This window comes from Trachurus trachurus (assembly GCF_905171665.1).
Source record: "Trachurus trachurus genome assembly, chromosome: 12".
Classification (NCBI taxonomy): domain Eukaryota; kingdom Metazoa; phylum Chordata; class Actinopteri; order Carangiformes; family Carangidae; genus Trachurus; species Trachurus trachurus.
In genome coordinates, this window is record NC_139908.1 from 231,737 (window position 1) to 246,199 (window position 14,463).

The 14,463-nt window shown below is 44.0% G+C and overlaps 1 protein-coding gene across 1 annotated transcript in view; it reads left to right on the plus strand.

Moving 5' to 3' along the window:
- ttc28 (tetratricopeptide repeat domain 28) overlaps positions 1 to 14,463 on the plus strand; it is a 120,208-nt gene that overhangs the window by 58,696 nt on the left and 47,049 nt on the right. Inside the window, exons 4-6 of the mRNA XM_083983931.1 lie at positions 158 to 430; positions 4,088 to 4,218; positions 13,254 to 13,475. Coding sequence (XP_083840057.1) covers positions 158 to 430; positions 4,088 to 4,218; positions 13,254 to 13,475 — 626 coding nt within the window. The remainder of the gene's footprint in view (positions 1 to 157; positions 431 to 4,087; positions 4,219 to 13,253; positions 13,476 to 14,463) is intronic.

The window sequence follows — 14,463 nt, forward strand, 5'->3', positions numbered from 1 at the left end:
ACACGAAGAAAAGCAACTTCCGGTCGTGACTTCTGGTGTGGATGAGCTGAGCTACGGCAGCGCCCTCGTCCCTGCACACGGGTCCCTCTCTGAATTTCCCTCTAAAACAACTCTGTCTCCTTCCCTTGTCTCCTTGTCTCCTTATCTCCTTCCCCAGACTCCTTGGAGCCGACCTATCAGCAGCTGCAGAAGATGAACCTGGACAAGAGTCCCTTCGTGGTGGTGTCTGTGATTGGCCAGGAGCTGCTGACTCACGGTTACCATGGCGCCTCGGTGGTGGTGCTGGAGGCGGGGCTTAAGATCGGCACCTGCTCGCTGAAGCTGCGCGGCTCGGTCTTCTCCGCGCTGAGCTCCGCCTACTGGTCGCTAGGCAACACGGAGAAGAGCCTGGCCTACATGCAGCAGGACCTGGAGGTCACCAAGACCTTAGGTAGGAGGAGAAGGAGCCATGTTTCCACTTGTCCATCGATTATCACCTCTTCCACTGCCAGTGATTTTGCATCAGCATTTCAAAATAGTGATCCCACTACCTTAGACAACCTGTGTTATCCTGCCTCACCTGACTGTTTCATCTCCTCCTTCCACTCTACTTGCACTTCAATTCTTGACTCTGTAGCTCCTCTAAGGATAAAATCCTCAAAGTCCAGGGCTGATCCTTGGCTGAATGATTACACTCGCGCTCTTAGGCAAGACTGTAGATTGGCAGAACGGAAATGGAAGAAGCACAAATCTCCCATTTTGCTGGGTATCTGGAGGGACAAGTTAGCTACTTATCAGAGAGCTATGAGAGATGCAAAATCTCTTTATCTGTCCAGACTCATCTCTACGAGCAGCAATCGTCCAAGGGTATTATTTAGTACAATAAACTCTGTCATTAATCCATCCACTAGTAGCCCTCTAGATGCTTCAACAGCAACTTGTGAAGAGTTTTTAAAATTCTTTGTTGACAAAATCGTTTCTGTTAGGGGAAAGATTACTGCTAACACCAACGTCGCAGATAATAGGCTGAATTCTGCCTCTGTGCACCCAACTGCTGTTCTTAATAATTTTGAGCCTGTTTCCCTCTCCCTCCTTTCTGAGATCGTGCAAAAGCTAAAGGCAACCACCTGTCCCTCAGACATTGTTCCCGCTAAGGTGCTGAAAGAGGTTTTTAATACTGTCGGACCTTACCTCCTTGTTTTTATCAACATGTGCCTTAGCTCAGGTACTGTCCCAGATCTTTTTAAACATGCCCTGGTCAGACCACTTCTCAAGAAATCTCACCTGGATCCCTCAGTTTTATCTAATTTTAGGCCCGTTTCTCATCTGTCTTTTTTATCTAAGGTCTTAGAGAAGGTTGTTTTTATTCAGTTACAATCTTTTCTGGAAAAAAATGCCATCTTCGAAAAATTTCAATCTGGTTTTAGATCCCGCCATAGCACTGAGTCGGCTCTACTTAAAATCCACAATGATATCCTCCTTTCAGCTGACAATAAAACCCCCATGATACTAGTCCTCCTAGACCTCACAGCAGCATTCGATACAGTAGACCACTCTATTCTCATCTCCCGTCTGTCCAATCACGTGGGCATTCAGGGTCCAGTTCTTAAATGGTTTTCCTCTTACCTCAAAAACAGGTCTTTCTCCGTTATGATTGGAGACCTCTCATCCTCCTGTGCCCCCCTCTCATGTGGGGTCCCACAGGGTTCCATTCTCGGCCCCCTTCTTTTCACCCTCTATCTACTGCCTCTTGGAAAGATCATATCAACGCATAATCTTCATTTTCATTGTTATGCTGATGACATTCAGGTTTACCTCCCAATCATCCCAAATGCTCCAGCTGCTCTAAAATCCCTCCTCAATTGCCTAGAAGATATTAACCTGTGGTTGACAAAAAATTTTCTGCACTTGAACCAGTCAAAAATGGAATGTATTGTTTTTGGTACCTCTGATGTTTGCGAAAATGTGATCAGTAACTGTGTTTCCTCTTCCGTTGCCTCTCTTTTTAAACCTGCTGTAAGAAACCTGGGAGTTATTTTAGACCCTGGCCTATGTTTCGATCAGCAGATTGACTCAGTAGTGAAGCTAAGTTTCTTTCAACTGCGCCTTTTAAGTAAAGTTAAACCATTCCTCAGCAGGAACGATCTTGAAACGGCTATACATGCTTTTATCAGTTCTAGGTTAGATTATTGCAATTCCCTGTACTTTGGCATTAAGCAATCATCTCTCTCCCGCCTCCAACTGGTACAAAATGCTACAGCACGCCTCCTAACCAACACCTCCCGTTACAGTCACATCACTCCCGTTCTCTGTTCACTACATTGGCTCCCGGTTAAATTTAGAATCACTTTTAAACTGTTATTATTTGTTTTTAAAGCTATTCACGGTCTTGCTCCAGAGTATCTGTCCGATTGTTTAAAACTTAGACGACACTGTAGAGCCCTCCGGTCCTCAGAACAGCCCCTGTTAGAGGTCCCCTTCTCTAATTGCAAACAGTGGGGGGATCGGGCCTTTTCAATAGCGGCACCAAAACTGTGGAACTCCCTACCCCCTGAATTATATTTTATTGATGACTTGGCACTTTTTAAAGCACGTCTTAAAACTCATTTGTTTAAACTGGCTTTTAATATTGATTAACTTTTATCTTTTGATATGTATTTTATTGTTGTGTTTTCTTGTTGTGTTTTTTCCATGCCATTTGTCACCTGAAATGTTATTTCTTTTCTGTAAAGCACTTTGATCATCTGTCCGATGTTGTAAGGTGCTATATAAATAAACTTTATTATTATTATTATTATTATCTGAAGATCAATAAAACGTTTGGAGCAGCTGACAGATGAATTTCCTTCGGGATTAATAAAGTATTTATCTATCATCTATCTATCTAAAAATATGAATGTGAATAACGCCGGTTCAAGTGCGTGTCCATCTCAGACCTTTAAATCCAAATTGATTTCTCACCGGCTTCGTTGTAAACAAATGCACATGGCCAGGTGGAGGGTTAGAGACACAGAGGAGCAGAGACTTACAGTAAAGGACAATTCCAGGCAAATTCACCTCAGGCTGTATGTTCCTAACATTTTAGGTCTAACAGAAGGAATCTGAAGGTTTTCAGTTTAATGTCTCCTGTTTTGCGGTAGTTGTGTCTGTCCCCGCGTCGCCACGGCAGCGATGAATGGGAGCGGATTGAAGTTCTGCTGCTTAGGCTGTTTCCATCCCTCAAAGCCACAGAACTTCAATCCGCTCCCATTCATCGCTGCCGTGGCGACGCGGGGACAGACACAACTACCGCAAAACAGGAGACATTAAACTGAAAACCTTCAGATTACTAGCCTGACCATCCAGACTACATCATGAACATGTCTAGTGTGTCAACGAGCGGTAGACCTCGGCTCAATCCAGGGGGCGGGATGAAGGCTGTCTTTCAAACTGCCTCTGCACCAACAGGGTAGCGTAGTATTTGTCTAGGAAGACGTTTCACCTCTCATCCAAGAGGCTTCATCAGTTCATGTAGCAGCTGACCAGGCTGGGACTGGTCCAACTATCTGGTGTGGAGACTCACTATTTAACCTCTTGTGTGGGCGTTTCACAAGGGTGATGATGTCACTGGTTCCCTTTTGTGCTCCAAGTGCCAACGACAGTCGTTGGAGTGACAGTCGTTGGTGGGAAGTTGGTTTCGACTTCGTTAGTGCACTATTGTGTTCTAGCGACAGTCGTTGGAGTCACTTGCCACTTGTGAACAGTAGTTGTTCTTTGAGGCTAGATTGTTGAGTCTCCTGGGAAGGGATGAAAGGGCAGCATTGTAAATTGGGGATAGGTGGTGTCTCAGACCTCCTCCCCGGTTGAGGGAAGGTTTTTCTACTTTTACAAAAATGGCTTCTTTAACAACTTCTTTCACAACTCACATTTATCAGACAAAGAACAGTTTCCATCAGAATCTGTTGCAGTAGCCTAACTTTGTATCGATCAAGAGAAAATCTGACCATATTAACTTTTTATCCATATTCATGACGTTTAACATAAGGAAGTTTTAATTCTGTATTGTTTAAAAGCGTGTGGATGTAACCATGGTCAGTGAAGGTCTCGTGGTGTTTCTCCGCTCCAACAGGTGACCAGTCAGGTGAGTGCCGTGCCCACGGCAACCTCGGCTCCGCCCACTTCTCCAAAGGCAGCTACAGAGAAGCTCTGGCCAATCACAGGAACCAGCTGGTCCTCGCCATGAAGCTCAAGGACAGAGAGGTACGCACGCCGAACTAAAACTACTAAAACTACAGACGCCACGTTGGTACGGACGCCATGTTTGAAGTTTTATCATAAAACTAAATCAAAGCTGTCTTTTATTTTGAAGGTCTATATATTCTACTCTTTTATTTTGAAGGGTTGATCCATGAGGAGATCTAAAAACCATCTCAGTGTAGTTTTCCATCTCCTCTCTCAGCTTCTCTCTGCAGCTCTATAGTAACAACAGGTCGGTGTCGGCCAATCAGAAGAGAGGAGGAGGATCTGAGCCTCTCTTCTGATTGGCCGACTGTTTTATAAACTGATCCAATAAAAGCAGAGCAGATTTCAGAATAAAACACTCAGAGAAACTAAAAATCCTGCACGTTGTTGTTGTTGGATGGATGTTTGGGTCCAGGTGGTGGTGAGGGGGCGGGGCTTAGTTGTGACATCACAAAGTGACAGGAAGTCCTGAAAAGTCACCGTGGTAACGCAGTGAGGAGGAATGGAGCGTTACACTGATGCTGCATTCACCTGCAGTCGGGCAGACGGCCGTCGCTAACAAACCAGATGTCATTTTAGTCGCAGAAGTCCAGAGAAAGACGGTAAAACAATACCACATCGCCATGACAACATGTTGTCACGTGTATTGTTTTGCCTCGTGCTGACGGACCACTTGTTTACATAGAGGCTTGTTTATGTCCGTCTGCCGTCTGCCCAATTTCACCTGAATGCAGCATGAAAAATATACAACCACAACGCTAGATGGAGGAATTCCTACACAATGTCCCTTTAAATATTCAGATTCTGCTGCTTTATAACTTAATGTGTATAATTTCAGTATAATCAGATTTGATCCAACAAATATATATTTACACAGATTGTAAGATTACACAATCATTACAAACACTAACTAACACACACACACACACTCTGGACTCTCTCTGTGTGGTTCATTAGATTCTGTCTCAGACTTTTAGACTTTTAGACTTTGGCCCCTTCATGTGTCAGAGTGGAGCTGTCAGCCTGTTTCTGTGTGTGTTTACCTTCCTTTAACTGCTGCCATGTGTGTGTGTGTGTGTGTGTGTGTGTGTGTGTGAGTGTTGTATGTGTGTGTGTGTGTGTGTGTGTGTGTGTTGTTTTCTTAACTCCTCTGCCAACTTGTGTTTCAGTGAATACAACATTGTGTCATGGCACATCCACTTACATCTGTCTGGGTTTAATATTTGATTTAATCTCTTCACTCTGACACACACACACACACACACACACACACACACACACACACACACACACACACACACACACACACACACACACTTCTTGCTGTTTCCTCTCAGACTGATTGATCAGTTGTTTCCAGCTTCTCCGGTTCAGAGACACCAGAGTTAAATCTGACAGAACAAGTCAATGAACCTAATAAAGGTTTGTAGCTCATTAGACTGTGTGTGTGTGTGTGTGTGTGTGTGTGTGTGTGTGTGTGTCAGTAATGTGTGCAGCTGTAATAATGTATCGTCAATAATCGTTATATTTACATATTTACAGTTAAATTCTATATAAAATGAGTGAAAATGAGGTTTTCATGTGTCAGTTTAAAGGGGAACTGAGACAGTCTGTTGTGGTTACCTCCTCTCCTCCATGTGCATCTGTTTACAACGAAGCCGGTGAAACATCAATAAACAGAGCGGTGGAAAACGTTACACAACTGTTACGATGTTACGACGTGTGTTTGTGTCGTCTTAACCGTCATTAACAACAGATTAGGGCTGCAGCTATCGAATATTTTAGTAATCGAGTACTCTACTGAAAATTACATCGATTAATCGAGTAATCGGATAAAACGTATTTATGCTTGGTTAAAGAGCAATTATGAATACACAAGAGAAAATAACATATTTCACTTAAAGCAGAAGTAAGCGATATATTTGTGTTAATCTAAGTCTTAAATAGTTGTATCTTCCGACAACAATCACTTCTATAGAGTGTTTGGTCTGAAACACGGGTCTGTCAGTCACTCTGCTCTGCTCTGAGCCCAGGAGAAAACATTTATCGTATCCTACAGTTTTTATCCAATGAGGAGAGAGAACGGCATGCAGGGCTGTGTGTGCAGCCAAGGGATGCGCCGTGAATGTGGTGACGTAGGGACGAGGACTGTTATGGTGCGTTCAAGGCAGCCCGTAACTCGTGTTTTTCCGACCTGTGAAGTGGTACCAGTTCGATCTGGTACGAGTTCACGGGTCAGAAGTTACGAGTGGCCGTTATAGTGACTTTCACAGGTAAAACAGGTCGGAGAAACACGAGTGGGTTGCCTGGAACGCTACAAAGTCGTAAGTTGTGACTTGAAGCTGTAATTTACGGTTTCAAAAGCCTGCCTGGAACGCAGCATTAGCCAAAACGACCGGATCGCTCACTTCTGCTTTAATAATGAATGACCAATTGGTTTCCTTTTTTTAGAATCAACTGTTTTTATTTCTTAAATTCACAAGCAAGTATTTTCTGGTCTTGAAACATTACCAAAGAGGCAACTGCTAACATAAATAAGAATAAATAAAACACAAATAAAAATAAATAAAATAAAATTACTTTCAAGATATTATTATTATATTATTATATTTTCCCGCTCCCTCAGTCAAACACCCGTACGTCCGCTTCCTCCTCCTCCTCCTCCTTTCTTCCCCGGTCTCCCCCCGCCCCCGCCCGTTAAGCCGGGTTTCTACCGAATCAACGGTCTTTTTTTTTTTTTTTACACACCGCAACATATGGTTCACGTCATGATAACTTCTGTATTTTTGGCCATTCAACCTTCCACAGTCCATAGTCCTTTTCTTTGTTTGATATTTCAAGAGACTTTGGTGGGTCAAGTAGCCTAACCATGGATAGTTCCTTGTCCTGCTGTGTTGTCGCCACCGTCCCCCCAGCCCCCCCGGTCATCGCGGGCATCGCCTCGCCGCGGAGGGGGGCCCGCACGGTTACGTTCTTAGGTTACGTTACGGCGCACGTTGTGCCACATTGAAAGTAGTCCGTGCGGCCGCTTGAACTACAATTAAATTAACGATTCCTCGAGGCAGAAAAAAAATCCTCGGACCATTTTTTGTAATCGAGGTACTCGAATTACTCGAGGAATCGTTTCAGCCCTACAACAGATTACAGGTTACGGAGCGTGTTGTGTTCAGAATCAGATAATCTAATCCAACAGGAACATGAATGGTTTAATAACCTGTACAGTGACAGGTGAGCAGCTGATTGGATCTCACTCTGTTTAACTCAATAACATGTTGTTATGTTCAGCTTTATTACATCTGAGACACACACACACACACACACACACACAGTCAGTAATAGCAGAGTGTGTCCCTGGCTGATTGAACATCTGTCACTGAGACGGATGAAGGTGAGAAACACACACAGTTTTAGTGCGTTTGTGTGTTTCTGTGTGTGTGTTTTCTTTGACACACAGTTAAAGTGTTGGACGTTCTCTCTGCACAGAAGCTCTGGATCGAACCCAGACAGACGGGTGGTGTGTGTCTGTGTGTATCTGTGTGTTTATCTGTGTGTGTTTATCTGTGTGTATCTGTGTGTTTATCTGTGTGTGTTTATCTGTGTGTATCTGTGTGTTTATCTGTGTGTGTGTGTGTGTGTGTGTGTGTGTGTGTGTGTGTGTGTGTTTATCTGTGTGTGTGTGTGTGTGTGTGTGTGTGTGTGTGTGTGTGTGTGTGTGTGTGTGTGTGTGTGTGTGTGTGTGTGTGTGTTTATCTGTGTGTGTGTGTGTGTTGACCAACAGTTATTGAACCTCCTCCACAGGTAAACAGCCAAACACGACCTGAACACGGTCGTCAACACAAATCCATATCTCCTCCTGTGTGTGTGTGTCTGTGTATCTGTGTGTGTGTGTGTGTGTGTGTGTGTGTTTGTCTGTGTGTGTGTTTGTGTGTGTTTGTGTATTTGTGTGTGTGTGTGTTTGCCGTCTGCAGAGAGCTGATATTTACCAGAGTAAATCAATAATCAATAAGTTTATGATCTGATCCAGAGACTGAGACGTCAACACGACAACACAACAACACAACAACACAGCAACAACAAGTTGTTGCTGTTGTTTCTCTTTGATACAGAAGGACTCAGTGACCAGTAGTTTCATGTCTGACAACGGGAGGTTAAAAGGTTAGCTTAGCTTAGCTTAGTTTATCTTACAGATGGTTGAAAGAGGAGTAAAAGAAGCCATCTATGTCTATGTAAAAGTAGAGAAACCCTAACCCTGAACAGAGGAGGAGGTCTGAGACTCCACCTATCTCCACTTTACAACGCTGCCCTTTCATCTGGTATCAACAGAAAGTGGTTGATCTTCTCTCTCCGTGGTCGTCACATCGCAGCCTTTTGTTTCTCAGTGTAGAAGTGTAGAAGTGTGAACCATGATGTATTATATTGATGTATTATATTAGATCCGTGGTGTGAAGCGGCGTCAGCACTACGACATGATGATGTCATCAGTAGAGGAGCTCCAGCTGATCGATGCTAATGAGATTTTAATGAGATGCTAATGAGATGTTAATGATATGTTAATGAGATGCTGATCAGCTGCCACATATTCCTTCTAATAGCCTATCTTTTTTTTTAAATATTTGACTTATATTCGAAAAACAAAGTTCGATGTCAAAGCCGTAGTATACAGTGTGTGTATATATATCTATAGTACACAGTGTGTATTTATCTCTGTAAACACAGACACACACCACCGAGTCGTCAGCTCAGAGTCTCTGTGTTTTCTGCTGCAGGAGAAACATGTTGTCCTTCAGGGAAATCAAACACTGGTCTGGCCGGTGCACTGGACACACACACACACACACACACACACACACACACACACACACACACACACACACACACACACACACACACACACACACACACACACACACACACACACACACACACACACACACACACACACACACTGTACACACACACTGTACACACACACACACACACACACACTGTACACACACACTGTACACACACACTGTACACACACACACACACACACACACACACACGCAGTCATGTATTAAATCTCTTTCCTGCCACTGAGACGCGTCGACTGGATTTTCTGTGTTTACACTCGTCACTCTGTGGGAGAGGGATCAGTGTGTGTGTGTGTGTTTCACCTCCTCATCACTGATTCATCTGCATCTGGTCCAGTTATATATATAGGTTTATATAAATATATATTATATATAGGTCCAGTTATCAGATATAAATCTCATATTAATGATATTATATATAAACATGACATCATGTCTGACACCAGACGAAGGTGAAAACTGGTTCAAAATCCTCTAAATAGTAAATTTCTGACGGTTAAATGGATCCACTGATGTTGAAATGGTTAAACAGATGTTAACAGCTGCATCTGGATGATATACCACAGCTCAAACATCTGTTCAGAAAATCTTTCACTAGAAATAAAAGGTGTTGATGTTGGTTAGAAAACATCAGAGTTGTGTTCAACAGCTTCACTGGAAACACAAAGAATTCACTAAAGGTTGAAATATTAAAGAAATAAACGGAACTAAAGGACATGAATGAATGAATGATGTGAATTAAAACTTTACATTTACATAAAAACTATTGATCATAATCCAGACTGAACCGGTTTCAGGCTTCAACAGGTTCTGACGACGTCGCTGTGGAGAAACACACCAACGTGTGTGTGTGTGTGTGTGTGTGTGTGTGTGTGTGTGTGTGTGTGTGTGTGTGTGTGTGTGTGTGTGTGTGTGTGTGTGTGTTTATTCTCATGTCCAATTTAATTTCTTTGATTTAATGAGTTTTCTCATTATAATTGTTCTGGTTTTTATCTCCTGCTCTGGAAATTGAAGGCGGACTCTAAGATTAATTTAACAACACACACACACACACACACACACACACACACACACACACACACACACACACACACACACACACACACACACACACACACACACACACACACACACACACACACACACACAGAGCAGTGCATTGTGGGACATAGAGGAGAACATGATGATCAGTGTCTTTAACTCATTGAGTGCCAACCACGTAATTTCTCGTTTTTCGTTCCCATGCGTTGAGTGCCAAAAACGAGATTTTTCGTTTTTTGCTTTTTTTTTAAATTATGAAAATAGACACTTTAATACACATTATATGTAAATTTGGGGACTCTACGACGAGGAGAACTGAAATAGATGACGATCAAAGTCACATGACAGCTCATGATCTGGAAGTTTTTATCATAACTCGGCTTCTGCAAACGAGTTCTGCATGTGGATGCAGCGCAGATGCAGCAGCTGCTGCTCCGCTGCTGCTCTGCTCTCACCCGCGCTGCTGCTCCAGCTGCTCCAGCTGCTCGGAGCTGAACCAGGAAGCTCTCAGCCGACAGTCCGCCCGGTCTTCATCTGGAGCAACACCGTGTCCTCCCCAAAGTCCTCCCGCGGTAAAATCTGATGGTCTCTGGGCCAAAGCAGACCGGCATCACCGACCCGTACCACAGAAGGACCGCGACCACCGGCGGGACCGGTCTTCCCGAGCCGCGGTGGCCGACTGACCCTCACGCTCCGCGGCGAGAAGCTGTGACACGGCACGGTGCGTCTGTGTTATTGTTGTTTAGTGGCGCCCCCCCCGCCCCCGATGGTGGTTTTGTGAATAGAACAACAACTGTTGTATATATTTATCTTATACGAGCCCTTTGATCCAGAAATGCGAGTGTGAGAAGAGCGACAGACACAAACAGAGCACCTTTCATAAAAGACGCTCTATCTCCTTTTCTAGAAAAAAAGGAGGGATTTTGGTGAAACCCAGCCATGTTTAGCTTGACTTTTCTCAGGAACGGAGGCACGTAGAAACAAACGGTTTGTGGCCACTTGAAGCATTAAGGTAAACCTTTCAATTGAGCCACAGTATGTGTTGGTGGCAATAATATAGAATACACTGTGGCTCTACATAAAAAGTCAAAAATGGTCTAAATTGCCGGTACACTTGACTAAAACTTTGGAAAGGAGCGCGGCACTCAATGAGTTAATAATTCACGTCTTCGTCTGTAACTCAAACATTTCATTATCGTCCTGCGAAAGGTCAAATTCATGTTTTAATTTCAGACCAAGGTGTGCGTGCGTGTGTGTGTGTGTGTGTGTGTGTGTGTGTGTGTGTGTGTGTGTGTGTGTGTGTGTGTGTGTGTGTGTGTGTGTTTGTGTGTGTGTGTCTGGTTTATTGACGTCCCGTCACAGAAACACTCTCAGCTGGTTTCCACGGATTAGACTCATTATCAGCGGCGGCCATGTTTCCTGAGCAGGAAACAACACACACACACACACACACACACACACACACACACACACACACACACACACACACACACACACACCGAGCCGCTGGCCAACACAAACTCTGAGTGACCTGAGCTGCTCTTTTCTCAGACCTTCAGTAGATGAACTGAAGAGAAAACTACTACTACTACTTCTTCTTCTTTTCCTTCCACTGTGAACAGACACTTTACCTCAGACTGAGCTGACGTGCATGAAGAAACAAGCACGTCACAACAAAGTTCCTCTGTTGTATTTAGATTAAATTAACTTAAAGCAGAACTATGCAAGTCGGCCGGAAATATCTCGCTCCTTTGTTGGTTTCTCTTTTTTTCCCTCTCCGGGGCTCCCCCACACTTCTGGGAGGCACATGTCACTGTCGTAAAAAAAAAAAAAAACTCGCCGCCACCACCTCCTCCACCCCCTCCCTACACATGCTTGTGTTTACTGCTAAAGGTAGAGAGCGGTGTTTGCTAAGCACGGAGCTAATGCTAACACGGAGCTAACGCTAACAGGGAGCTAATGCTAACACGGAGCTAACGCTAATACGGCCACACACAGACAAAGACACAAAGACACAGACATACACACACACATGAATAAAGGTTCCAAAACGCGAAGGCGTGTGTGTGTGTGTCATGATGTATTACATTATCTTATAAAAGATCCATGGTGTGTGTGTGTGTCTGTTAGCATTAGCTCCGTGTAGCCACAAGCCGAACTTCAACAGTACAAACATGTTACCATGGTTTCCTCCGACTTTCCGAACTCAAACCAATCACGATTCATGACATGCATGACGTCATCTGCGTTCTTATCTCGTACTGCCGTAAGGCAGTTTCTCGCGATAGTTCTATCCATTGACGAGATTTGTGACACCGAGACGGAGGACTGATCTGCGGTTTTCAGCCAGGGGGGGGGGGGGGGGGGGCGCATTGGCCTAGACCCCATTCACCTCATAATAGGTCACTCTACCATCACAGTGTCTCTGAGCCACAATAATTACAGCCCAAATCCTGCAGAGTTCTGCTTTAAATGTAATGTAGACTGATCTTGTAAAACATTAATGTATTAATGTAAATGTGTTGGTTTGTGTCCAGGTGTTAGAGTTCATCCCTGAGACCAACATTTATCTCCTACACAGAATGTAACGGTAAACCTCTAAAGACCTCTAAAGGTACTTTATTGGGCTTGTTTTGCCCCCCGGGGTGACGACGGAGGTTGCCTGGCCGATCACAGGTTCGATCCCCTCAGGATGCCGTAAAATATAGACAAACATAGATTCATCAGACAAACATGTTCTCGACAATATAGAAAAACAAACAGACAAATAAACAAACAAAACAAACACAAAAACAAGACAAAAACAATAGAACAAACAAAGGACAAACCACAGTTAATGTAACTACATTGGGACAAAACAAAACAACCATAATAAGGCCACAATGGCCGACACTGAGACTGAAATGACAGTAATGTAATGATTAGTATCAGTTCAACCAATTAGAGATGCATCTTCAGTGAAACAGGAAGAGATCACCATGAGATGAGAAGATCCCGAGGAAGTGGATCTGATGTTAGCAGGAAGGTTGTTCCAATCTGCTGCTGCTTTCAACACAAAAGCTCTTCTACTAAATGATTTAATGACATTGGGAACAGGAAAAAAGGGCTGTGTGTGTATGTGTGTGTGTGTGTCTAACTCATCTCTGTGTGTGTCTGTAGGCAGCGTCCGACGCCCTCAGCAGCCTGGGCCACGTCTACACGTCCATCGGGGACTTCCCCAACGCTCTGGCCAGTCACAAGCAGTGTGTTGTTCTGGCCCGGCAGACCCAGAGTCAGCTGGCCGAGGCCCGGCAGCTCGGCAACATGGGGGCTGTCTACACCGCCATGGGAGACTTCACTAACGCCGTGCACTGTCACCAGCAGCACCTACACATCGCCAAGGTAACACCATGCACTGTCACCAGCAGCACCTACACATCGCCAAGGTAACACTGTAGTGTATTTTCTGCCTCCTAATATGTTAAGTAATGTACCCTGAGGGTTACTTTTGTGTTTAGTATATCATCCACTTCAAATTCTCTACTTTTACCTTTAGAACTGTCTTTCATCTCCAGGTGTGTTCTGTGTTTGCCTGAAGGTAAATGACTGGTATAACGTGAACTAAAAGCTCTGTCCAAACTGAAGGCCATATTTTTAGGTTAAAGGTTAAGTCACTTTTTCTGGACATCTGTATTTGGTCTGTTTCATCTATGCTTTAGTTAGCCTAAAGGGTTAACTGACTGGTCAAGATGGTAAATACCAGAGGGTCATTTGGACATGTTAGGTTTTGTCTTAGCTTATGTCCATCTTGGTCAGTTACATCCTTCTGTTTAGAGAGGTGGAGTTTTAGAGTATATGAGGTCTGGACTTTTGGCTAAAACCCAGAGGTCTCATATTTGGCTCTAGAGACTTCTCGAAGATTCGGCTTTTTGACACTGTGTCTTTTTTGCAATAAACTCTTTTTTTTACCATCTACAAAGAAGACGTGTCAGAGTGGTCATCTTTTCATCAGCATCAACATCAAAATATACCACAACGGACCAGAGACTGACCCCAGACCTGTGGCGGTTTGGTTCCCATGGTGACATAGGTCACTTTCTTCTCCTTATCACTGAATCAAACTCTGATCCGTCTGGTCCGTCTGGTCCGTCTCTCTGAACAGAGGTGGAGGAGTTGTTGTTGTTGTACGGCGGCCGACGAGGGTCAAAACACCGCAAGAACCAACAACATGCAAACACACTAAACACATGAGAAAGAAAAGAGTGTTGTGATTGGCCTAACAAGCCAGACTACATCATGAACATGTCTAGTCTGCAACGAGCGGTAGACCTCGGCTCAGTCCTTTCAAACTGCCTCTGCACCAATAGGGTAGCGCTACGACCAATCAGAG